The following is a 27,190-nucleotide window of genomic DNA, read 5'->3' as shown; positions in this document are numbered from 1 at the left end:
TCACTGATGAGGTGGTATGTTTTGGATCATGAGCAGTTCCTTTCCTTCTCCATACTCTTCTCTTCCCATCACTCTGGTACAAGTTGATCTTTGTCTCATCTGTCCATAGGATGTTGTTCCAGAACTGTAATGGCTTTTTTAGATGTTGTTTGGCAAACTCTAATCTGGTCTTCCTGTTTTTGTAGCTCACCAATGGTTTACATCTTGTGGTGAACCCTCTATAATCACTCTTGTGAAGTCTTCTCTTGATTGTTGACTTTGACACATATACACCTACCTCCTGGAGAGTGTTCTTGATTTGGCCAACTGTTGTGAAGAGGTTTTTCTTCACCAGGGAAATAATTCTTCTGTCATCCACCACAGTTGTTTTCCGTGGTCTTCCGGGTCTTTTGGTGTTGCTGAACTCTCCGGTGCGTTCTTTCTTTTTAAGAATGTTCCAAACAGTTGATTTGGCCACACCTAATGTTTTTGCTATCTCTCTGATGGGTTTGTTTTGATTTTTCAGCCTAATGATGGCTTCCTTCACTGATAGTGACAGCTCTTTGGATCTCATATTGAGAGTCGACAGCAACTGATTCCAAATGCAAATGTCACACCTAGAATCAACTCCAGACCTTTTTACCTGCTTAATTGATAATGAAATAACGAGGGAATAGCCCACACCTGTCCATGAAATAGCTTTTGAGTTGATAGTCCCATTACTTTTGGCCCCTTAAAAAGTGTGAGGCACATATAGAAACCGTTGTAATTCCTACACCGTTCACCTGATTTGGATGTAATTACCCTCAAATGAAATCTGAAAGTCTACAGTTAAATCACATCTTGTTTGTTTCATTTCAAAGCCATTGTGGTGGTGAATAGAGGCCAAAATATGAAAATTCTGTCAATGTCCCAATATTTATGCACCTGACTGTAGGTGTCTGGGTATAACATGGGATGTGTCAGGGAGGAGACGGAAGCAATAATGATTGGGAAATGTAAGGCTATTTGGTGAGGCTAGAAAGGAGGTGGGTGAAGCTGCGATGGTGAGTAAGAGTTTCCATGTGTTGGGGAACTCAGGGGAAGTTATAGTTGTCTGCATTCCCCCCATTTCCCAATGCCTCTAGCGAGATAGGTGAGCGGCTTACTTGCCTGAGCCCTTTATGCGACCTTTATTAATAAAGTGCAATATGCGCTTGATAAATTTAATTTAAAGTACTTTAATTACACATACAGATTGTTACCCCAGCATGAGTCGCATGGTCTGTACCTGTGGGTAAGTGCTGGGTGCTATAAAATTACAGACCTGGGAGCAACTTCCGGAGGGTGCAAGCAGAAATAAACAACTGGTTCCCCAGCTCTGCTCCTGGGTTTATAGCAGGCCTATGATTGAATATCTCCAGCCCTTTACCTATGGGAACAGACCATGCGACTCAACCCAGGGCTAATTACATCTGCCCCTTACTGTAACTTCCCAAACGTTATTTTTCAGATTCTTCACTATTTTATTTGAATTCATTTAAATTGTGATGTAATTGTAACATTGACTCTCTTCCAGGGTTGTACTGCGAGAAATCCGGTATGTATACACATTTTATCTGATTAAAAAACATAGTGTGTGAGGTTTGTGTAGGTACTTAGAGGTTTATGTTAAGTTGAGGCAATATCAGGGGTCTGGTTGGGCAGAACGGAGCACAGAGGGGGGTATGTTTCACACGTCGGAGGTACTGGATAGCAAGAGCTGCTCCTCCATATAACCTCCATTTCCTATGCTTCTCCCCTGGTTCTGTATTCAGTACCATAAAATAGGGTTGGGCACAAGGCTCTTGTCCTAGTTTACAAATTATTTTATTTTCATATTTTACTTTTGTGTCCGTCCCCTGGATCATATCTGCCTAGGGTGAGGAGGGGTTGACGCCACTGTGCACCCTTGGCAGGGTAATCCATGGACAGACAGTTCCTTATGCAAAAAAGGAGGAATTTATGTCCAAGAAGACAGATGCTAGCCCCCCACCTTGGCAATCTACTCATTGTCTGTGCCAAATGCCAGACTAAATGACCTGTTTTACAATCTGGCTCCCATTGCAAACCCTGAGTTACTCCACAGTCCCAGACAGCACCCCCCCCCCCCAGTGCTATAGCCCTCCATATGGTTCCTGAACTAGAATATATGTGGTTTCATGATTGTCTCTGGGCCACATTTTCCACCTACCTCTCCTGGAATAGATTCTAATCTCTTCGGTATCCAGGAACTTGCGCTAAGTCTCTAATTCAGAGTGTTACAGACCTGTCAAACACAACTGTCGCCCGTCCTGCTGATTTCTAGGTGATGGGTCCTTCCTTGAGTGATTGAGGGAGGCAAAATTAGAAATGAGGTAAGGTGGGGGCTCTAGATAGTTTGTTGGTTCCTCTTTGGCATGATGACTCCTTCTCTTTAATCTGGTTGACTATATGACCAAGGTGAAACCAATGTCACAATTTTATGGCAGTAAACACATATGCCAGTTGCCCCCCCCCACCCTCCTTCCTAGACCAGCTTATTATGCGTTGGTGTCAGGGCAGTAGGTGGACAAACACTTTAGCACCTAACATGTTTCCGTGTGCCATTGTGGACACTACAATTTTGTGGCTATCTAGGAGGACTACAGTGCTCTTAGAGATGCAGAGTCGCTTAATGTATTTCCAGTTATGTACGTATATGGAGCTCACATATTGCACAGCGCTTTACAGAGAATATTTGGTCATTCACGTCATTCCCTGCCCCAGTGGAGCTTGCACTCTGTATTCCCTACCACATGCTCATACACATACTGTACATACTAGGGTTAATTTTTTGTTAGGAGCCAATTAGCCTACCTGTATATTTACTCGGAGGAAACCCACGCAAGCACAGGGAGAAAATACAAACCACACAGGGCAGTGGTGGAAATCGAACCCACAACCTCACTTCTGTGAGGCAGTAATGCTAACCACTACACCATCCGTGCTTAAGGATCCTTTTGATGATTATTACTATTGCACCAGCATATTCCCTTATGCTTTATAGTTGGAACAAAACAGTAATAAAATGAGACTGAGTAATAACAGTGAGGAAAGATGCCTTGCTAGAAGGATCAGAATCTGTATTGATACATGGGGATAAGTTCTACCTATTGCATATTGATCCAGCCAGATTGCAAAAGGTTCTTTTTGGGCTATATGATCCAATCACGCAATGTTAGTCTGGCATCAGTTGGTTTTGAGTGTAGAAAGAGAATATATGAAAGGATTGTGTGAACTGATGCTGGGTAGAGGGCAGCAATTAGTAGAATAGTTTACGAAGGTTATGTGGGTGGTTCTGGAATTTTATAAACTTGCCTGAAGATGTTAGTTTTCAGGGATGCTTGAAGGTTTGAAGACTAGAGGAAAGTCTTATTGTGCGTGGGAGGGCATTTAACTTAATCTAGATTACTACCTACCTCTCATGTCTGCCCTTAGAGGGAGATGCGCACACTCATGTTGCTGTATAAAAACCCATAACTTCAACGAGTTCTCCACCCTGTGAGTAATCAACTTACCCCTTCTCTGCCCCACATGCCCTCTACTTACCTACCTTTTCTGATAGATCATGTTACTATGCAAGAGCTCAGAACTTTAACGAATGTGAGAACAGGACAAGGTTAACAAATTAATCTGAATCTTATCGGTATTTCCATTGGTCATGGGTTTACACCAGTCTCTTCCTGGTGACCTAGAAGGGACAGTTCCTTCAAATCTGTGTTTGATCTAAAAGCCCCCAACATTTCAAGATGGAATCTTTTCGCTTGGTGATTTGGGTAATGAATGAAAGGACATTTCTGGTGTCCATGGATATTAGGGCTGCCGATCATCACATTCCCTTATTAGAGCACCACCAGCCTTTCCTCTGCTTTGATTGCCAGGGAGATGACTTCCAATTTCGGTCCTGTCGCTGGCACCTAACATGTCACAGCTGAATTATAGACAGGCTCATATTGTTGTCTCTCCTGGGGAGTTTTTTTCTTCATGACAAAAATTTGCTCTCTACAGGAGTAAGTATCCCCACTTCTAATCAGGCTGTGCATTACAATGGAAGTGTATATAATATGTGTATGTGGTTGGTGGGAACAATAGTCTCCACCTTTGAAACCATCCAAAAAGTAAAATCTATCTGCACTCCATTCAGCATGCCGTACTTTGTGCCCATTAACACCGGTCTCTTGGGCACCTTGAGATTCACATCCAGCATCCTGCTATCACACTGGTTGGCTGCATCCCTGAGTTGGTTAATCTTACATTGGATGATGGGGTAGTCCTTATCAGTTCTTCCATCACAGATGGCCATTGCAGATGCTACTCCCCTGGGGTGGGAGGCATTTTTCTTTAATCACAGTTTCTGCAACCAGCAAAACATTGATTTTAAGGGGATGTTTCCAAAGACCTTGCAATCACTGTGCACCTTAAATATGCTTGGGGCTCATAACATCTTTATCTTTCCCCCAGCCAATGCCCCCCTTGTTTATAAAGTCGTTCTCCTCTGTTCCTCCAGTCTGATTGATTTTTCCCCTCCTACACACAGTCCCACCTCTCCCAAATCTACCCTTTCCCCATCTACAATATTTCCAGGATCCACCCTAGAAGCTACCAAAATGCTTATTTACGCTATTATCTCTCCTATATTACTGTAATCTACTCCTCTGTCCAATCTCTCACCATCCCCTTCAATCTATTCTAAAGCTGGGTACCCTTGGTCGATGGGTCGGCCATTTGACCTATCTGACAATTGATAAGTGTATACACACTTACCAATTTGTCTGCCCGATGTACTGGGCTTGACAGCTCACACACCCGGCCATGCACTACAGATATATCGCCCATTCAATGGAACGGGCGATATATCTATCAGTGTGTACCCAGCTTAACCCTACTGTCCACATCTGTCACCTCTGTTGTTGCTCTACCTGTGCTGCCCTCCTTTGCTAAACACTTCACTGGCTCTATGTCCCCCACAGAATCAAATTCAATCTTTTCTCTCTCTCTAGCCTATAAAGCTGGTCGTCTATACATCTCCAGCCTCACATACTAGCTCCGCCCTGCTAAAAAAAACCTTTGCAGGGCACTTGCAGGGGTGCCACGAGTTGGTTCCAGGGCCAAATCAAATTCTTATTGTCCATGTGATAGGCAAAACCAGTGCTTGTGGCTGCTAATCATAGAATATGTGGTTAAACAGAATGCCAACCACCAGGAGGACCTATAAGCACAATTTACTTAATTGTATCATTTCTTCTTCAGGGTCCATAGGGCTCCACAGGGAGACATTAGGGTGTAGGTAGGACCTGGAGGGCCGGACACCAACAGCAAACCAGTTATATGATAAGTGTGATCGCCACTTACTCCTCCTATATTGGAAATATGAGAAAAAAGTGCTGCAAGTCCCAAGATTAGACTCCCCAGGGTCTAAAACAATTAATCTGAAATCAAGGATGGCATAAGTATGAAACCACACATATGTCAAAGAGTGGGACTGCGCTCTGTGAATAGTGTAGATCTGTGAGCACTTATCAAGGAACGAATCTGACACACTCTAATAGATCTATCATGTAATATGTTTATTTGTTAGTCCCAATGACAGTCTTTATGATTGGTATAAGGGTGTAGATATGGAGAGCTGAAAAAAGGGGGGAGAGGGGCGGGGGAGGGGAAAAAAGGGCAGAAATTAATGATCAGGTGGGGGGTGGGTAAATGACAGTGTTGGGGATAAATAGGAGTGAATCGTTCAGTAACTGGCGATAAAGGATTACAGGGGGAGGGCGTCCCACACCCCACTGTAACTACAAAGTCAGAGTCAAAAACCCAGTACAAGTAGTCAGTGAACCAATAAACACAGTCTAAAAACTAATTGAGCCCTGGTGAGGCCTCACCTCATCGTGGTCTTTAAACCTGGTCCTGCTCCTGTCTTCATCCGTTCCTGCTGCTGCCGATGGTAGGGCCGTATTCCGATAGCCGCCGCTGGTGCAGCTACAGGCTTGGTCCCCGCAGTGTCCGGAGGCACTTCCCGTTCAGTCCCGCAATCTCGCGAGCATCATCCAGTCCTTCCCCCTATACCCAGCCCACAGCCTGAGGGCACTTCAGTTTCGTTGGTGTTCGGCAGGAGCTGGACCACCATTATAACATGGGGCTGCATTAAGCAGCCCAAGCTATTATTTTATGATTTCAATTATTTTCTATTGTTACTATAATGGGCGAGCAGCACCAAACTGTCCTCTGGACGTCTGTGCTGCCGCCCCATCACCCCTCTGCGGTGCTGTAACACCAAGCCTGTGCTAGGTACTCCTGGCGGAGCTCCGAGGGGGACTAGCTAGCAGGCTCCCCTGACCACAGACTGCAGCCCGGAATCCAGGGCACAGGTAAGGCGGAACCCCGTTCTCCGCGACCCGCATTTATGCACATCAGGAGCCAGATCGGAGGCGCTTATGTGGACACTGGTGCGCCCACGACTCCACTGGACCACCGGGGCATATAATACACTAGCACAGGGCATATGTAGAGGCCAGGGGACCCAGTGGTTAACGTCAGCAAGGGGAGAAGACGCTCTCCCTGCAGCCCCTCCCCCAGTCCAGGGCGCCATTCCAGTGCGGTCTTGCTGCTCCTCCTTCCGCCCCCTCAGAGACGTGTGATGGCCATTTTATGAAAGCAAGTCTCCGGGAACGCTGGATCCAGTCTCCCTGTATACCTCTCCCACGGGCCAGGTCATACAGCGCTATATCCTACCAGCCACTGCGGTCTGTGCAGTTGATTTTAGTGCCCATTGCAGACATGTAATGGTTTTTCTGCATTTGTATGTGACTTGTGCTAGCACTAATCTCTACTTTCTATACAGTCAGCTTATACCTTTCCCTTTATTCTACTATACCCTGACATACTAAGGTATAAGGGGGTTCATTGTACCTCACATCTATATAATTGTGAGGGCTATCACATACTATATAGCGCGGTTGCACACTACACTGTGCCATATTTAACATACTGCAGGGTGTTCACTGCACTGCATCATACTGTGTATTTTATTATTCTTGTGGCTATGTCTGGCAAAGGAAATAATAACAAGCACCCTGATGCTGCTGCTCCTACTCTGGTGTCTTGTAAGTCTTGCTCAGCAGGCTTGGCCACAGAGGTCCTTTGTACTAATTGTTACACAGCCTCGGGCCCCTCAGCCTGGGCTGCCTTTTTACAGATGCTGGCAAATCTTGCAGACCACATAGCAGCCCCCGTGGTAGCTCCCCCCTGTTGGATGGCCACAGCAGGTACTCCCTGCAAATCCTTTGCCTCCCCCCTGGGTAGACGTACTGTCTACCTCAGTCTACATTTTTTAGCAAATTCTGCAAAAAGAAAAGCCTTTACCGACTAAGCCTACTTAACGTGCTGTGTTATGTTCCCACTCCACACAGTTATCTGATTCTGATATATCATCTGGGGAGGCAGAAGACGCAGACCTCTCTCACTCTGACTCCGTCTCTGGAGAAGAGGAACCACCCTCTAAACTAAATATACCTGCTCTTGTGAGAGCTGTTAAAACTATTTTACAGATAGAAGAGGATGAACCCACTCCTAAGAAAAAAGCACTTTTTAAACGAAAAAAGGTAGTTTTACCTGAGTTTCCTCACTCTGACCAGCTATCTGATCACATGAGTGAAGCTTGGAATATACCCGGTAAAAGGTTTCAAATTCCGAAATGGTTCAGGTCCTTTTACCCTCTTCCAGCTACTGATTGTACTAAATGGGAAGTTCCCCATGCAGTGGATTCTCATGTAACACGTCTGGTTAAAAATGCCACCTTACCCATTCATACTGTAGCCTCATTGAAGGAGGCTACAGATGGACGTATAGAAGTTTGTCATAAATCCATATTCTCTCTTGCAGTAGCTATTACTCGTCATGCTAGGGCTACGGCCTGGGCGACAACAGCCATTGGGAGTTGGAAAGAGGCCCTAGAAGAGACATTTCCCTGTGATGCTTCGAGGAAACAGCTGTCCTACATATCTCACATTAGAGATTCAGCCTCCTACTTTGGTAAAGCAGCTATGTATATGGATGGCTCTCCTGGCCTCCAGGATATCTGCCACTTCGGTAGTGACTCGCTGTATTGTTTGGCTACGTTCTTGGAAAGCAGATTCATATTCAATATGGGCTCTGGACTCTCCGCCTTATTCTGGAGACCTCCTATTTGGTCCAGAATTAGATACAATTATGACGACTTTGGCAGCTACCAAGACAGCATTCCTGCCCTCTGCATGTAATACGAACCCTCGGACATCATCCTTTCGGTCCTTTCGCCCTCAAGGAAAAGCCATGGGTCAGTCCTTTCCACGACAGCAGACATCAGCCAAGTCCTCCAAGCCTAGGGCCAAACAGGCCTGGGCTACTAGACGTCCACATGACAAGTCTGAGGACAAGCCCACAGCCTGACTGGGAAGGCCTTTCCCTGGGGGCTCCCAGGTTTGGTATCAAACTACGTCAGATGCCTGGGTAAGGGAAGTGGTGTCCCACGGATACGCCCTCTCATTCCTGAGGCGACCCCCCCAGCAGTTTTTTTGCACAGGACCTCCATTGGACCCAACCAAGTCCCTGCTGCTTCAAAAAGCCATTCAGTCTTTACTGAATTCAGGAGTAATAATTCGGGTTCCCTCCTCACAACGGGACAAGGGCTATTATTCTACCCTTTTCTTAGTTCAGAAGCCCAATGGGTCTCATCGTTCGGAAGCGGTATGATTTACCGCCGGACCCATGCCGGGCGGTTGAAATCCTGACAGCGGGATCCTGGCAGAGGAGGAAATCCAGATTGTCCAAGGTAAGTATTCTCTAACCTAATTCACCCTCTAACCCTCCCTTAGGGGTGCCTAAACCTAACCCCCCCTTCCCCCCCGCCTAAACCTAAGTCCCCCGGGGGCATATCAACGTCTGTCTTTAGACCCTTGCCGGGATATGACAGTCGGGAAGCTGGCTGTCGGGATTAGGTCCGTCGGCTTCCCGACTGCATACCCATCGGCCTATCCTCAAACTCAAATCTCTGAACAAGTTTATCAGGGTGCCCAGGTTTCGTATGGAAACCTTCCGTTCCATTATCCTAGCTATGGAGCCTGAGGATTTTATGGTATCTCTAGACAGTCAAGATGCTTACCTACATGTTCCTATAGCGCCTTCTCATCAACAATATCTCCGCTTTTCTATACTACAGCAACATTACCAATTTCAGGCTCTGCTGTTTGGCCTTTCAACGGCCCACCTGGTCTTTACCATGATTATGGCAGTTATGGCGGCCTCTCTTCGTCATCAAGGTATCAGACTGCTCCCATACTTGGATGATCACTTGCTGTTGGCCAGCTCCCAAGAGACTTCTTCAAATGCACAGTTGGCTGATCCACTGGAAAAAATCTTTAAGGATGGTGGCCTCCTGGAGTTCAGAGAATCATCCTAACAGCGGACAAGATTTCTGCAATCTAGCACAGACTACGCAGACTGCTCCACAATCGCCGAGTGTCAATTCACTATGCAGTACAGGCCTTGGGATCAATGGTGTCCACCTTTGACATGGTGGAGTTTGCCCAGTTTCAGTCCAGGCCCCTACAACACCTGATCCTCTCCAGGTGCTCAAATCCCAGATGATGAGCCTCCCTCCAGAGGTTCGCCTGTCCCTAACCTGGTGGCTATAGACTTCTCATTTCAACAAGGGTCGTCCCTTTTGGATCCCGGACTGGGTTCTCCTCACCATGTGCGCAAGCCTTGAAGGGTGGGGCGCAGTAACCGGACAGCACTTCTTCCAGGGCCGATAGTCCTCAGTCGAGGCAGTGTTACCAATCAACATCCAGGAACTTCGAGCCATCTACAGAGCCCTCACTCTGGCTCAGAATATTCTGAAAAACAGGCCAGTACAAGTACAGTCCGATAACGCCACGGCTGTGGCCTACCTCAATCACCAAGGGGGCTCTCTAAGTCAGTCAGCAATGATAGAAGTGTCCCACATTCTCTCATGTGCTAAACTCAATCTCCCAGCCATCTCCGCAGTGTTTATCCCGGGGATTTTCAATTAGGAAGCTGATTTTCTCAGCCGTCACGAAGTGCATGCAGGAGAATGGTCTCTACATCCAGATATCTTTCAGCTTCTAGTGGACAAGGGGTCTTCCGGAAGTGGATCTCATGGCCTCAGGACACAACAACAAACTTCCAATTTATGGAGCCAGAACGCAGGACCCCCGACGCGGCCTTAATAAATGCATTGTTGGCTAAATGGAACTTCCATTTGGCATATCTCTTCCCTCCAATATCCATACTTTCTCTATCGCTTTGAAAGTTCAGACAGGAGGGGGGCACAGTCCTGTTCATAGCTCCGGCTTGGCCCAGATGTCATTGGTACTTCGATCTTCACAGGCTCTCCATAGACGTGCCTCTTCAACTTCCTCTACAAGTAAACCTATTGTCTCAGAGTCCATGTCTACATTCGGACCTAGCCCGTCTGTCTTTAACGGTTTGGCTCTTGAGACATCCCTCCTAACAGCTAAGGGTTTCTCCAGCTCGGTGGTCCAGACCATGCTCAGAGCACGTAAACCAACCTCAGCCAGGATTTACCACAGAATATGGCACATTTTTTGCCAATGGTGTGCTCCAAGAAACTATGACCTGCAAGTCTTTTAAGGTTTCTCGAAACTTTTTTTTTTTTTTGCCTTTCTTCAGACTGGGCTGGATCAGGCTGCGCTGGATCTAGGCCTCCGCCTAGCATCTCTGAAAGTGCAGTTCTCTGCTTTGTCTATCTGGTTTCAGGGCAGAATTGCTACTATACTGGATGTTCACACCTTCATGCAGGGTGTTCTACGTATACAACCTCCCTTTGTACCACCTGTGGCTCCATGGGATTTGTCAGTGGTGCTCCGAGCACTTCAGGAACCACCATTTGAACCCCTGGAATCAGTGGATGTCAAGTGGCTCACAGGCTATAGCATCTGCCTGTCAGGTATCGGATTTAGGGGAGCTTTCATTTCGCTCCGCCTTTTTAATATTTCATCAGGACAAGGCTGTTCTTCATACATGACCAGGTTTCCTTCTCAAGGTGGTATCTCGCTTCCACCTGAAAGAGGAAAATGTGGTTCTGGCATTTAATTCACCAGACCTCTTGGCAGGTGAGGCCTCGTTGGCTGTGGTCCGTGCTCTGAAGATCTACGTGGACCGCTCTACCTCTATCAGGAAATCAGACTCCCTCTTTGTCCTATTTGGATTCTACAAGAAGGGATGGCCAGCTAACAGACTCTGGCAAGATGGATTCGCATGACTATTTCACAGGCTTACACGTAGACCGGCCTTCCTGTGCTGGCTTCAGTATCTGCTCATTCTACTCGCTCTGTGGGTCCCTCGTGGGCAGCCCGGCATGGCACCTCAGCTGAACAGCTATGCAAGGCGGCCACCTGGCTGTCCACACCTTTTTTAGGTATTATGCCTTTGATACGTTTGCCTCTCAGGATGCTTCCTTCGGGCGTAGGGTTCTCCTATCGGCTCAGGAGCGTTCAAGCCCTTGAACAACTGCTTTGGGACATCCCCAATGTCTCCCTCTGGAGCCCTATGGAACCTGAAGAAGAAAAGGAGCGTTATGGTAAAACTTACCTTGGTTAACTCTCTTTCACCCGCCCCCTGTTTCTCCTAGCTTCTATAGGTTTCTTCTCCTGGTCACTTGTTTCCTTCTCTGTGTGAGAGTGTGATTCTTCAGTGTACCAGTCTTCCTTCTCTCCTATCTTGCTCCTACCTTGGGCTTGTTCACAAAACTGAAGTGCCCTCAGGCTGTGGGCAGGGTATAGGAGGACGGACCGGAGCATCCTGCGATTGAAAAGCTTTGCTGTTGGTGTCCGATCCTCCAGGTCCCACCTACACCCCAATGTCTACCTTTGGACCCTATGGACTTCAAAGAAAGAGAGTTAACCATGGTAAGTTTTACCATAACTCTCCTTTTTTGCAAAATTTCTCTATAAGAAACATTTGACCTAGGGGTGCTGTGAAAACAATGCTGATATTGTAGGGTGCTGTGATTCAAAAAAGTTTAAGAACCATTCTCTAGCCTATCACCCCTCCACTTAACTCTCCAGTCTGCCGTGTCCTCTTCTCCCTACTCACAGTGTGTCTACCCATAACCTCTGGTAAACTCTTGCTACCAGTGCCCTCTCCCTATTGTCTTGTCTTACATACTTATGTCATTGTGCACTGTAATTATGTGTTTGTGTAACGTTATGTAATTGTATCAGTTGCCCCTTTTGGTGTTTGTTACATTTCCTTTGCACAGAACTCCAGTACTGCTTTATAAATGAAATAATAAATGATTATATTTTATATAAAGGATAATAAAGTATTATGAGAGTGTAGTCTTTGTGGCTTGTAAATACAGCTGTGCATGTATAGATCAGACATAATGGGTGTGTGAGGTCAGTACAGGTGCACAGAAATAAGACATATATGCCAGGTACAGACAGCAGGGTAATGGGAAAGATCACTGTATTCTGCTGTAACACTAACCTGTCACATTCATTGTATGGCCAGCGCTTCTGGGAGACCTTCCTGGACAGACACCGTTAATCTCCTTTAATGAAGCACTGCAATATTTCCAGACAGCAGACCTGTCTGAATACATGGTACGTATCTGGCTACAGCAATCACAATCTCTCTCATTCAAATCTGTGTAAACATTGCTTAATGATGTCATCAGTTCTGCAATCATTACGAATAATTATTTGTTTCTAGAAATATTATTGGCAGAGGTTATTGTAGACTTGAAAGTAGTGACAACACTGAGGGGTGACGCACAGAGTACTTAAAGCTCCATTTAGTGACCAGTGCGCAGTAAATAGTTTTGGGGTGTGGTTTGGTCCAATATGTATAGGCAATGGGTATCTCCACCCTAAAAGTACTGAGTACTGTGTATTTTCTTATTAATTACTATGTGTGACGGGTGGGGCATCTGTGTCCAGCAACTAAGAGAAGTACTTTCCTTCTGTCTCCCTTAGCATCCGGTCTAGCCTGTCATGGCTGACACACGCCATGGTTACTATGCAGGAGCGGCTCCATAGCAACCGATATAAAAGGAGACCAGAGCGGTAAATTCTGCCCTCATACCCCAAACTAAATGATTACAATTTCAGTACTTTTTTGGGTGCAGATACCCTCTGAGGCCTTAAATCACATGCTAGCAGCCGAGAACCGCATCACTCAATAATGTCACATTCTGTTCTCAACATTGGGGTTAATATACATTAAACAATACAGGGAATGGTTCCTCCTAGGTTTCTCACTCTCTTCTCTAACTGTGCTCCAGATACTTATTATAAGATGTGGAAGCAGCTATTTGTATATAAAATATCCTTTTCCTTCTGCTATTTGGAGTATTTGTTCTGAGGTAATGCTGATTTGTTCTTCACTCCTCCATGGCAGCCTTTACTATGGGTTAGTAACCTATTCCAGGGATAGAGACAGGAACTTCAGTTATGGATCGCCCACCTGGTGTACGTAGCCTAGCGCCTCCTCTTCCCCCTTGTCTTTTTTCCTGTCTGTAGGATGGAGTAGTGACATTTGTTGTTTTATGCTGCGTAGGGCTTTCCTCACATTCTATTGCCAGGCAATGCGCCTCCTGAATGTGCAGTCCGTGGCGGGGTGGCTCCCTAGAGCATCGCTAGTTGCACATTGCAGTGCAAACACGATAAACGACAATAGGAAGCAGGACATACTTCTGGTTAAAGACTCTGGACTGGATTCAGATGCGCTCACTAGATGTGTTCGATGTGTATGCAAATTTGGCAAAGCAGGTGATCGCACGGCAAGGCATTAGCATGCCCACTATGTCTTGCGTGCGATCGCTTTGTGTATACAGACGCCCACCATCCTGTCTTAAGGCACCCACTTGTGCAGGTCATCTCCAGGAAGTGTATGCAGCCATCGGTACCATCGGATGCATATGCAGCACTTGTGGTTGACCATACCCTACCACAAGCACTGAGAGCACTTCACTGTAAAATCCAGCCAGGTGACGTGTACTATGACGCTGCATCTTAATTATGCACGCCTCTGGAATGGTTAAGACGCTCGGTCACGCCTGCGTTCGCACCTCCACTCCCCCGTTTCCTTAGACCAACCCGTGTCACCACCCACAAACTGCTTCTCCTGTCACTCACTCGGCTGAGCAGTCTATGCGCAGCAAGCGTATGCTTCCCAATCGCTCGGACTGGTTCGCACACTGCGTACGCATGTGCACAATGCAAAAAACGGCTGGCTGTATGCAAACGCTTCCTAGCAAGCGGGTCTGAATCGGGCCCTCTGTGCGGTACCAGCAATCTGCACAGGTGCCATCTATGGTGCCGGATCAAAGAGGAACCCGAATTAGCAAGAGCCTGCTCTGATACAAGTTCAGGGCTCATTAATAGCGCAGCCCTCCGGGACAGGAGCTGCATTTACTTCAGTAATGGTGAAGGACTCTGAACCTCTCCCCCAAACAGCTGTTCAGTGCCCAAATCACCAGGTAAGCCCTTTATGCATTCAGTTGAAGATGAGGAAGGTTTTGTCTGGTGCACGGTGCTGCAGTGCCAGAATTACTCTTTACAGCTACTATTCCATTAGCAGAGAGGATGGTTCACAGCTGCTCCTGAGATGGCGATAGGGGCACATTGGCTGCTGTCGACAATGTTGGATCTGTTGTATCAGGGGCCACTTCTTCACCTAGATCTGTCAATTTGATGGCATGGAGATTCCGTGGACATTGCTAAAACAAATGACAGGGTCTGGAAAGCAATGAACTAAATTCACCCCTGTGAAATCTGAGATAAATCGGTTTTACAGTTCTTGCGTGATGGGTTTCTTAAAGAGTCAACCTTGAAAGTACAAATGTCTACTCTAAGGGCAACATCTCCACTTCTAAAAACCCGCACTTTAGTAAATTTACCCCTAAGTGTCCATTTGGACAGACAAATGGCTTTGAAAAATAAATAAATAAAAACTGTCAAGCAGTAAAAAGAATTTGTCCCCAGCTTAAATTATATGTAGCTCCGTGGGGCCTAAATTTAATTCTGAATCTGCTGTTCAGCCCTTGCAAGAAGTTTTTATGAAGGTTATGTCCTGCTGGAAGTGGTTTTCTTTGTAATCGCTTCGGCTAGAAGGGTAAATGAATTACACACCCTATTGGCCAGGGAATCCTTTCTAATTATCAGATAAAATAGGATTCAGAGCAAATCCAACTTTTGCCAAAAGTAGTGTCTTTATCCATCTGAATCAGGACATCACATTGCCATCTTTTTACTCTCATCCCAAAAAAAAAAAAAAGTGAAGGAAGATACATTGCATACACTGGACTTTGTAAGAGCAAAAGCAATTTACCTGTCATGGGTCAGATATTTCCAGAAGACAGAACGCCTGGTCATTTTTCCAGCAGTAATAAGGAAAGGTCTTGGACCAACTAAACAGACCATCTCAAGATGGATCAGAGCACTTATTGCCTTCATCTATAAGGAGGAAGGGGTGTAAAGTACCTGAAATTCTTAAGGCATATTTGACAAGGACATTGTCAGCCTCGTGGGCTAAGAAGGCTCAGGCATCAGTGAAAGATATCTGCAGGATAGCTGCAGGGTCCTCAGTGCATACAGCCATGGCCAAAAGTTTTGAGAATTACTCAAGTATTGGTTTTCACTTTGCTGCTTCAGTGTTTTTAGACCTTTTTGTCAGATGTTAGTTACTATGGTATACTGAAGTAACATTACAAGCATTTCATAAGTGTCAAAGGCTTTTATTGACAAGTACATTAAGTTTAAGCAAAGAGTCAATATTTGCAGTGTTGACCCTTCTTTTTCAAGACCTCTGCTGTCAATCAACTTCTGGGCTACATGCTGACTGATGGCCGCCCATTCTTGCCTAATCAATGCTGGAGTTTGTCAGAATTTATGTGTTTTTGTTTGTCCACCCGCCTCTTGAGGATTGACCACAAGTTCTCAATGGGATTAAGGTCTGAGGAGTTTCCTGGCCATGAACCCAAAATTTAGATGTTTTGTTCCCCGAGCCACTTAGTTATCACTTTTGTCTTATGGCAAAGTGCTCCATCATGCTGGAAAAGGCATTGTTAGTCACCAAACTGTTCTTGGATGGTTGGGAGAAGTTGCTCCTTGGAGGATGTTTTGGTACCATTCTTTATTCATGGCTGTGTTCTTAGGCAAAATTGTGAGTGATCCCACTCCCTTGGCTGAGAAGCAACCCCACACATGACTGGTCTCAGGATGCTTTACTATTGTGATGATCCTGTCTCTATCCTGGGAATGGGTCACTACAGGGCCGAAATTAGGATTTTTGTCACTCAGGGCAGTAATTTGCCCCCCCTTTCCCTCCCCCCCCCAAAAAATAAAAAGCAAAGATGTTGTTCTTCTGTGCGTGCTCTCGAAAAGAGTGTGTGGTTTCGTGGCACAGTAATGCCCCTTACACGTTATGCCATACTAAGTAATGCCCCTTATAACACATGCCACACAGTAATGCCCTTACATATTATGCCACACAGTAATGCCCCTCACACATTATGCCACACAGTAATGCCCCTTATAACACATTATGCCATACAGTAATGTCCCTCACACATTATGTCCCTCCAGCAGCAGGGCTTAGAGTCCGGCAGGATGGCTCAGGCATGGGTGTTTGAGGGCTGCTGCTGCTTCTCCACCCTCTCTCCCCCGCGTCCGCTCCCAGAATGCCATGCGCGACAACATCACGCAGCATAACGTCGTTACGCCTGGCTTTCTGTGCGACTGGGTCTCCCAACAGCTGCTGCTGCTGCATAGTAACTGTGCATACTATAATGGCGGCGTTTGCCAACAGGGTGACTGTGGTCACACCTCCTGAAATCCGTCGACCTGGGCACGTGCCCTCTTGCGCCCCCCCCTTCCTATTTGCGGCCCTTGTTACTTACCTAAAGTAAAGGCTGCCATGGAGTACTTGGAAGATACTGTATTAACAGTGAGTATAATCCACTATTTTCTTCTTCCAGAAAAAGATTCAGCCCACTGTTAGACGCTCTGGGCTCTCTGCAATCACACATCTGCTGTTCGGACCCCCGCGTCTTAATAAAGAACTTCATGCAGAGAGAGACTTGGTGCTGGCCATAGCACAGTGTAAGCATTGAGCGGGGGTAGTTGGAGAGATCTCATGGCAAGGTATTTGCAACAGAAAATAGCAGACGTTAATGTGTTTTCCGGAATGGATCCAGGTTACACTATTGAAAATTTCCTACAGAATGCCAGTGGTCAATATTTTTCTTTTCAGGCCTGTTATATAGTAAATGTGTTTTGTGTTTGTGCTCAGGCCCCCTTGATAGCAGTCAGCAAGTTCATATTCGAGTCCTACAGACCATATACAAGAAGCTGACCGGTGCCCGGTTTGACTGTCCCCTGTATGGATCACACTGGGAGCAGCTGGGATTCCAAGGTGAGCTGTCAGTGCTGTGGGATAGATGGTAGAATAGCGTTTAGTCACAAATGAACCAGATTAGGAGATATATATATATATATATATATATAGATAGATAGATAGATAGATAGAGATATATATATATAGATATATATCTATATATATATCTCCTTAAACTCAGAGACTACTATAAAAACAGACAAGCTTCAAATTTAGCAGGCAGCCATTTTGTAAACTAGTGTTTAAATGCGTCAATGCTGTGTGCTTATTAGGTTCTAGTGACTAAATCATGCCTGAGTGATGTCCTTAGTTCTGAGTGAATCAATAGGCAGAAATATGTCCCCCCTAGCAGAGCGGCACAGACCCGGCTCCCGCAGGGCAGCGCTCCCTGTCCCCATAGCAACCATCAGCTGGTCATGTGACGCTGCAGTGGGCGTCAAGGGGAGGAGATCCGGGCACTAGATCATGACTGTACTAGCTGTAATAGCAGTAGCAAGTGTCCCTTCTGTTTGTGTGCAAGAGACGAGGAGCAACCCCCATCAGGAAGTACCACAGCCACACCCCCATGAGATCCCTGGTATTCTGGCGGCGGCTGCATCACCAGTCACAGCAGTTACTGGGGCCACTGCAATGTGACTTCATCGGCTGCCTGTAGAGTCTGGTAGGGATGCAGCTACCTGGATCCACCCCGGCAGCTCATTCTATGCTGCTGCCAGTGAATGATCAGGCTGGCCGGGGCAGTGAACTGCATGTCCCACACCACTGCTGGCAGCAGGGAGAGCAGGCTTCGGGCAGTGATCGGGCAGAGCGGTGTAGGCAGGCAGGACAAAGCGCATGAGGAGTCGTCACGGGGACACCAGACACATTGGATATGGGTTTCTGTTGGTACAGGCTCTCAGGGTGCCATCAACATGGACATGTTACATATACTGTGTGTGTGTGTGTGTGCGCTTCCTATAACACCTGTCTTCATATATTATGTATACATGATGTCTGGTAGCTGTGCCTCTAGAGAATTGGGGGGTTCACTGCGACGGGAATGCACATGCCCTGTCCAACTCCCGGCAGTCCTGCTCCCGCCTCCCAAACCCTCCATCCTCACTGACTGCCTGTCAGCTTGTGCACCCCCTGTTGAGCTCCCTGCTGCAGAGTGCAGAGACTCACCGAGTTACAGGTGTGTCCCTCCTCCTCCCAGCTCACCCCATTCACTAGCAAGGCAAGGTGTTAATTAATATTGCTGGAGAGGGGAGGAGTCGGCACTAAATGGTAACCCCCCCCCCCCCCCAAAGTAAAGTCTGGATCCGCCACTGTTTATTATCACTTATTTATTTTATTGGCCAACAAAATGGCTGATTCCAGTGTGTCTAGGTGACAGATACACCTTAATTGCAGCATATCTCACTCTTCCCCTTGTGTTTAGAAGACTCATTATCAGACTGTGTAATAACCTGTACTGCTAACCGATGTGTGTGTGATACCCATTTTCTTTCACTGCAGGTTTGGATCCTGGCACTGACCTGAGAGCTGCTGGCCTGCTAGGTCTCATGCACCCGCTGTACATGGTGATGGAGCCCAGAACACTGCCTTTGGCACATAATATTTTCCGACTATCGCAGCACCACACACAGGTCTCTATTTAGAACTGTATATAATCATGCTTAGTATTGTGTTTCCCATTTGTTTGCCAATATATACAGTATTTTACAGTAGTATTTTGTGCCCATTATTCACTGGATCAATAGCTTGCAGGTTTTTTCTATTCCTCTCTCTTCCAACACTTTCCCATATTCCATTATTCCACCTCACTCTTCCTATTGTACAGGTTCATGTTATTATTCCTCTCTCTCCTGAGACCACTAGTCTCTCTCTCCTGGGACAACTCCTCTCTGCCCTGCCACTTGGTGTGTTTCTCTCGCGCTCTCTCTCTCTCTCCGCGCGCGCTCTCTCTCGGCGCTCTCTCTCGGCGCGCGCTCTCTCTCTCTGCGCGCGCGCTCTCTCTCTCTGCGCGCGCGCTCTCTCTCTCTGCGCGCGCGCTCTCTCTCTCTGCGCGCGCGCTCTCTCTCTCTGCGCGCGCGCTCTCTCTCTTTCTGCGCGCGCTCTCTCTGCGCGCGCTCTCTCTCTCTCTGCGCGCGCTCTCTCTCTCTCTGCGCGTGCTCTCTCGTAAAAAATCCCTGACTCCAACCATTTGCAAGTCGGGATTGGGGAATCAAGATTTTTCAACATGCTAGATGTATGGACCCATTTACTTTATGCTACTTGTTGTGGTTTTATATGCTCGTTCTGGATATAAAGTTTGTTCTCTCTTCCAGAACTTCCCATTCTGTATCATGTCTATTAACATCACCAGAATCTGTATACAGACTCTAAGAGAGGAACGTGTAAGCAGGTGGGTGACCAGTCTCTGTCCTTGTGTGTATCTATAGGTATAACCTCTAGCTATGCTCACTCTGGACTGGTATAAAGGTATGAGACCTCAATATCCAGAGAGGTGAAACAAAACTATAAAGGGAAGAGAGGTTGCTGCTAATAAAAATAGTCCTATACCTGGCATGATAATAAAGCACCTCTTCTTTACAGTCACTATGAGGAGCACTGATACACTAAGTAATGCTGAGGGGGGATGTCCTGTGTTCAAACAAGATCACATAGCACCTCATCTTTACAGCCCCTATCAGAAATGTCACTTAGGAGGATTTTGTCATACACACAGACACTAGGGGAGAAATTGCCCATCGCAACCAATCAGCTTCTACCTATCATTTTATAAAGTGTACTTGAGAAATGCTAGCTAGGAGCTGATTGGTTGCAGTGCAAAACTTCCTACACTTGATCATGTCTACACTCTCTAGGTGCTTTGAAACATCTACCACATAATCACAGAACACTTTTATTTTATATTGAAGACCATGTATTTATGAGGGTAATTACAGAAAGGTGACGTAACCTATAAGTGCGCGCTGTCCTCTTGTGCTTGCAGGGAGTGTAACCGCAGGCAGCAGGTCTTTGCTGTGCTTAATGACATCTATGTGGCCATCTTCTACCACCTCTACCATTTATGGAAAACGCAGAACAAAACCATCAGTGACTCCGGCTTCATCCTCAAAGGTGAGCGTGACCGTGCGGAGCCGCTTCTAAACCTTCATCTCCGACACATTTCCCTCTTACTGCTATTACAGCTGGCACGTGTCCTGCTTGCCACATGTACTGGTACACAGAAGAGACGGTTATATCCGCAGACCATTTAGGAAAACAGTTTGCAAGAATCAATAATTTACAAAGTAATTTGTTCTGTGGAAAAATTAGGCCGGTGGATATAGGAGCAAACGTTCCTGGAGAAGTGCTTATAGCAAAGTGCTTGGGAGAATTAGGCCGGTGGATATAGGAGCAATCCTTCCAGGAGAAGTGCTTATAGCAAAGTGCTTGGGAGAATTAGGCCGGTGGATATAGGAGCAAGCCTTCCTGGAGAAGTGCTTATAGCAAAGTGCTTGGGAGAATTAGGCCGGTGGATATAGGAGCAAGCCTTCCTGGAGAAGTGCTTATAGCAAAGTGCTTGGGAGAATTAGGCCGGTGGATATAGGAGCAAGCCTTCCTGGAGAAATGCTTATAGTAAAGTGCTTGGGAGAATTAGGCTGGTGGATATAGGAGCAAGCCTTCCTGGAGAAGTGCTGACAGCAAAGTGCTTGGGAGAATTAGGCCGGTGGATATAGGAGCAAGCCTTCCTGGAGAAGTGCTGACAGCAAAGTGCTTGGGTGAATTAGGCCGGTGGATATAGGAGCAAGCCTTCCTGGAGAAGTGCTTATAGCAAAGTGCTTGGGAGAATTAGGCCGGTGGATATAGGAGCAAGCCTTCCTGGAGAAGTGCTGCAGCAAAGTGGTTGGGAGAATTAGGCCGGTGGATATAGGAGCAATCCTTTCTGGAGAAATGCTTATAGCAAAGTGCTTGGGAGAATTAGGCCGGTGGATATAGGAGCAATCCTTCCTGGAGAAGTGCTTATAGCAAAGTGCTTGGGAGAATTAGGCCGGTGGATATAGGAGCAATCCTTCCTGGAGAAGTGCTTATAGCAAAGTGCTTGGGAGAATTAGGCCGGTGGATATAGGAGCAATCCTTCCTGGAGAAATGCTTATAACAAAATGCTTGGGAGAATTAGGCCGGTGGATATAGGAGCAAGCCTTCCTGGAGAAATGCTTACAGCAAAGTGCTTGGGAGAATTAGGCCGGTGGATATAGGAGCAATCCTTCCTGGAGAAATGCTTATAGCAAAGTGCTTGGGAGAATTAGGCCGGTGGATATAGGAGCAATCCTTCCTGGAGAAGTGCTTATAGCAAAGTGCTTGGGAGAATTAGGCCGGTGGATATAGGAGCAATCCTTCCTGGAGAAATGCTTATAACAAAATGCTTGGGAGAATTAGGCCGGTGGATATAGGAGCAAGCCTTCCTGGAGAAATGCTTATAGCAAAGTGCTTGGGAGAATTAGGCCGATGGATATAGGAGCAATCCTTCCTGGAGAAGTGCTTATAGCAAAGTGCTTGGGAGAATTAGGCCGGTGGATATAGGAGCAAGCCTTCCTGAAGAAGTGCTTATAGCAAAGTGCTTGGGAGAATTAGGCCGGTGGATATAGGAGCAAGCCTTCCTGGAGAAGTGCTGCAGCAAAGTGGTTGGGAGAATTAGGCCGGTGGATATAGGAGCAATCAATCCTGGAGAAATGCTTATAGCAAAGTGCTTGGGAGAATTAGGCTGGTGGATATAGGAGCAAGCCTTCCTGGAGAAGTGCTGACAGCAAAGTGCTTGGGAGAATTAGGCCGGTGGATATAGGAGCAATCCTTCCTGGAGAAATGCTTATAGCAAAGTGCTTGGGAGAATTAGGCCGGTGGATATAGGAGCAATCCTTCCTGGAGAAGTGCTTATAGCAAAGTGCTTGGGAGAATTAGGCCGGTGGATATAGGAGCAATCCTTCCTGGAGAAATGCTTATAACAAAATGCTTGGGAGAATTAGGCCGGTGGATATAGGAGCAAGCCTTCCTGGAGAAATGTTTATAGCAAAGTGCTTGGGAGAATTAGGCCGATGGATATAGGAGCAATCCTTCCTGGAGAAGTGCTTATAGCAAAGTGCTTGGGAGAATTAGGCCGGTGGATATAGGAGCAAGCCTTCCTGGAGAAGTGCTTATAGCAAAGTGCTTGGGAGAATTAGGCCGGTGGATATAGGAGCAAGCCTTCCTGGAGAAGTGCTGCAGCAAAGTGGTTGGGAGAATTAGGCCGGTGGATATAGGAGCAATCAATCCTGGAGAAATGCTTATAGCAAAGTGCTTGGGAGAATTAGGCTGGTGGATATAGGAGCAAGCCTTCCTGGAGAAGTGCTGACAGCAAAGTGCTTGGGAGAATTAGGCCGGTGGATATAGGAGCAATCCTTCCTGGAGAAATTCTTATAGCAAAGTGCTTGGGAGAATTAGGCCGGTGGATATAGGAGCAATCCTTCCTGGAGAAGTGCTTATAGCAAAGTGCTTGGGAGAATTAGGCCGGTGGATATAGGAGCAATCCTTCCTGGAGAAATGCTTATAACAAAATGCTTGGGAGAATTAGGCCGGTGGATATAGGAGCAAGCCTTCCTGGAGAAATGCTTATAGCAAAGTGCTTGGGAGAATTAGGCCGGTGGATATAGGAGCAAGCCTTCCTGGAGAAATGCTTATAGCAAAATGCTTGGGAGAATTAGGCCGGTGGATACAGGAGCAAGCCTTCCTGGAGAAATGCTTATAGCAAAGTGCTTGGGAGAATTAGGCCGGTGGATATAGGAGCAAGCCTTCCTGGAGAAATGCTTATAGCAAAATGCTTGGGAGAATTAGGCCGGTGGATACAGGAGCAAGCCTTCCTGGAGAAGTGCTGATAGCAAAGTGCTTGGGAGAATTAGGCCGGTGGATATAGGAGCAAACCTTCCTGGAGAAATGCTTATAGCAAAATGCTTGGGAGAATTAGGCCGGTGGATACAGGAGCAAGCCTTCCTGGAGAAGTGCTGATAGCAAAGTGCTTGGGAGAATTAGACGCTGCTCTGCAGTGGTACAGTGACAGACTAGGTCACACGTTGCTTTGTGGTGAGAGGGTGCTCCCAAACCCTGCTGAGACGCGAGTGCATAGTGCCCCATATTCTGAGCTCCTCTATGATATTCTGTGCCATACGCCTGAGTGCTGATCACACGTATTTCTGGCGTACCCGTTTGTATAGGGGCAACTGAGATTCCTTCAATAGGACAGGTGTGTGTAGAAAACTTGGGGATGAACCTGCCAGATTTCTTCTTCTTGGGCTAATTACATGACAGATATTTGGTAGTGAAGGAGACAGGAGAATAAATTGTTGTACATTTTGTAATTTTATCTTATTACCTGAGATAAAGACGCAGTTTTTAGAAATGTGCTCTATTAAAGTTAATAATAAAATAAATGTCATGGACCATGAGAGGGAGAGGAGATGTATCTGTGTTTACTGTAAACCATGGTTCTATGAGGACAGAAGTTATGTCCCAATATTGGTGGCAATGAATGGTGTTGGCTACCGTGTAATATATGGGCTTTGGAGAGACCGAATCTAGTGACTGTCCATTGGGATGTCTGGTCCCCCAGCCTCAAATGCCTTTTGTAGTTTGAGCATATTGACGTGTAATGGAACGCATCCTGGTGAGTTTTGTGCAGAGTTCATCCCTGCCTCATATATGTGGGATGTCAGAGATCCTCCATATAGAAATTTTGGCGCCATATAAATTGGTTCAGTGCTTTTGCGTTTACAAATGGCCCCATAGAACCTCACGCTGGCCGTTTGTAGTGCCCTGCATAGGGAGGGGATGTATCCTGGCATGGTAACGATTATCAGAGGGTGAGTAACTAGAATTACTGCGCCAGCTCCAGGAAAATGTTAGTTGCCTGCTACGGGCATCTGGGGTTCACCTGATACAGGCAGAAATTTTTGCCCAACTATGACCACTTTCATCATGACCACTACTGGCAGTGGCAATGAATGAGGAGACTTTACTTAGCGTTAGTGTGAGGTGTATAGATCACTTTTTAATTTTTGTTTAGACCTTTTTCACTTAACCAAAAGGTAAATCACCTGGTGTCCTTACTGAAATGGGCAAATGACTTCTCCCTGTGTCAGATTTATGTCCTTAGGGCCTGGTTCATTAAGGATCGCAACTGCAACAGCGCTCGCAGTTGGCCGATTGTTGTGTACGGCACATGCGTATGCATCGCAGTGCGCAAAGGCTCAGTTCAAGCAGACGACGCAGAGCAATCGCAGAGTGATTGACAGGCAGTGAGCGTTTGGGGATGGTGACGGGGGAGTGGTTGGAGAAACGCAGGTGTGCCTGTCCATTTGAACGCCGTTGTGTGGGCGTGCATAAATTAGCCACTGCGATTTCCTACGCAGCCTGACTACTCACTGCGTGCAACTAGGTTAGCAATTTATAAGTAAGGTCAGGGCTGCTGTAATTTTGTGTGAGGGGCCGATGTTACTCGATGTTACCGATCCAGTGTAGTTCTGAGGTAACTTTTTACTTTTTCCTCACAATTGTGTTTTTCCCAGTTTGGGAGGAACTGTCCTTGATATTTCCCTGTCTGGGACTCTCTGGGGCAGCTTCCTCTGATAGCCACACGAGCAATAACCAGCTCTGCCTGCAGCCAGTGATGATGAAATATTAATGTCTTACATTTTGTAGTCATGATTGTGCCACAGACCAGAAACGTTTACTAAAAATGTAAAATAGATGTGTTGAACTGATTCAATTAACAGAGCGTACAGGAGTCTAATTATATTTGCTACTTAAGGCCACGTAAACGCATAAGGCTAACTAACGTTAGTATAAACCACAAAGACGTCCAGGGTTTGTACTCTAATTTGTGTTCAGCCGCCATGTTATCACTATTTAGAGGCTGGGTCACTTCTGCTCTTATTTCCTGTTGTAGAGGTTGAAGCCCTTGCCAAGAGGAAGCCAAGAGAACTGTTGCGCCAGCTGGATGTCCATCTAACAGAGCGGCCTCTGCCCAAGGATTTGCCCCTGGAAATCTGGGCAAACAACCCCAACGAACAACGGATCTCCAACCACGGAGGGAGCCAGGGAGAAACGGGGGGGATCTGCTTTACAGGGGTCTGTGAGCAACAAGTGCAGGAGGACAGGCTAATTTGAGACTTGGGGCATGATGTGGGCACAGTGGTAGTACTTAAGGAAAACCCAGCTGCTGGGATTATCTGCTCATCCATGTCCGGTGTCTGCTAAATGATCATTATCCATGTCTGCAGTGGGGGAGGTTGTGAAGAACCTACAGTAGCCTGCAGAGTACAGCAACATGTGTGCACTTCTTACATAGAGCATAGTTTATAGCTCATGTGCAACACATGTAAACCCTAAGCTGCAGAATGTAAAGTGCTCAGGGCTTCTTACCCAGGCTGAGCCTAGTGCAGGAAACATATATGGCACATACAGCAATTGGGAAATTTGCACTTGGCTAGGATAATTATGATGAAGGTAAATTTATATAGTATAGCTCAGGTCTGATATGTACTCAGCAGTGACAAATAGAATAGAAAATTGTAATACAGAGGCCGTTCTCACTCCAAGGGGGTCTATGTACCAGCCAATCAGCTCCTAAATGTCATTTTTCAAACACAGCCTGTAACATGACAGTTGGGAGCTGATTGGTTGGTGCTTTATCTCCATCCAAGGCTTAGTATGTAGACCCCCAAGTATCTATACCAGATGCTATTTTACATTACAGAATTGTCTGAGCCTCTGATTATTCCAGGAACTTCTATTCAAATCAAGCACCAAGAACAAAAATATGAATTGTGGAGCCTGTAGTTTGGGATTCCCTAATATATACCCCGGATAAGCCCTGTGAATTGGTTTTAGACAGTACCAAAATTTCCCCGGGCTTGGCTTCCCTCTGTATGATAGATAAGTGCAGACCAGTCCTGGTGCATGTATGCTGCCCACACAAGGTGTGATTGGTTAATTCTACTCAAGTGACAAAACATTGTACATCATACCAGGTCCAAATGTGATCCAGTTTAATCCTATTGGGTGGGATATGGTGAAAACCCTTAATGATGACCCCCTCCCATGTCCACTACAATATGCCGTGACCAAATTGTTCCCTGGTCTGGTGGTTGGGTGATGGTGCCAAATCACCAGACAGCTATGTGTTGCGGGTGCTTTTACTCGTCATAAATACATAATACACAGGCTTCTGTGTCACACCATTTGTGACTGCTAGATGAAGCCCTTTATATAGCTATGGGACAGCCAGGGGCTTTAACGTTATCCAGCCATTTGGGGGCAAGTGCTAAATTTTACTTTTGTACATTTTGCCACATGTTTTTTGATACATGTGTTTAATCATTGATTTGCCTGTGTTTGGGCAGCTTTGCACCTCGGGGGACCAGCTGCCATCTTTAGGGAACCCTTTAGCCAAAAGGCCAGTTTCTGCTCTGAAAAGAGACCATGAAATGTGAATTGTTCGGTTTGGGATAGTTTTATTTTTTAACAATTATTTATTTTTTTAGGTATGGGGAGGAACCAGCAGGTATAATGTGACTGAGCATTGCACAATTCTGTCATTCCATCACATTATTAGCATATTTACCAACATCATGCTGATTTTACTTTAAATGTGGTATTTGCTGAATTCAAATGTACATTTTTCCATTAAAAAAAGTAATTTGTGCATCCGTAGCATGCTGACATGTTATTTCATACGGGATGGTGCGGTTCAGTGTTT

The 27,190-nt window shown here is 46.2% G+C and overlaps 1 protein-coding gene across 2 annotated transcripts in view; it reads left to right on the top strand.

The window, feature by feature from the left end:
- ELMOD3 (ELMO domain containing 3) overlaps positions 1-27,136 on the top strand; it is a 37,174-nt gene extending 10,038 nt beyond the window's left edge. For both annotated transcript variants that reach the window (XM_088443348.1, XM_088443347.1), the window contains exons 6-13: positions 1,538-1,558; positions 12,550-12,641; positions 17,018-17,141; positions 17,332-17,454; positions 18,934-19,064; positions 19,746-19,822; positions 20,414-20,541; positions 25,379-27,136. In XM_088443348.1, coding sequence (XP_088299474.1) covers positions 1,538-1,558; positions 12,550-12,641; positions 17,018-17,141; positions 17,332-17,454; positions 18,934-19,064; positions 19,746-19,822; positions 20,414-20,541; positions 25,379-25,599 — 917 coding nt within the window. In that variant the 3' untranslated portion in view covers positions 25,600-27,136. The remainder of the gene's footprint in view (positions 1-1,537; positions 1,559-12,549; positions 12,642-17,017; positions 17,142-17,331; positions 17,455-18,933; positions 19,065-19,745; positions 19,823-20,413; positions 20,542-25,378) is intronic.
- The last annotated feature ends 54 nt before the right edge of the window (positions 27,137-27,190 follow it).

This window comes from Taudactylus pleione, unplaced genomic scaffold, assembly GCF_031769625.1.
Source record: "Taudactylus pleione unplaced genomic scaffold, aTauple2 ptg000329l, whole genome shotgun sequence".
In the NCBI taxonomy this organism is placed as follows: Eukaryota; Metazoa; Chordata; class Amphibia; order Anura; family Myobatrachidae; genus Taudactylus; species Taudactylus pleione.
The sequence above is the reverse complement of the archived record's forward strand: the minus strand, read 5'-3'. Positions and strand labels throughout refer to the sequence as shown.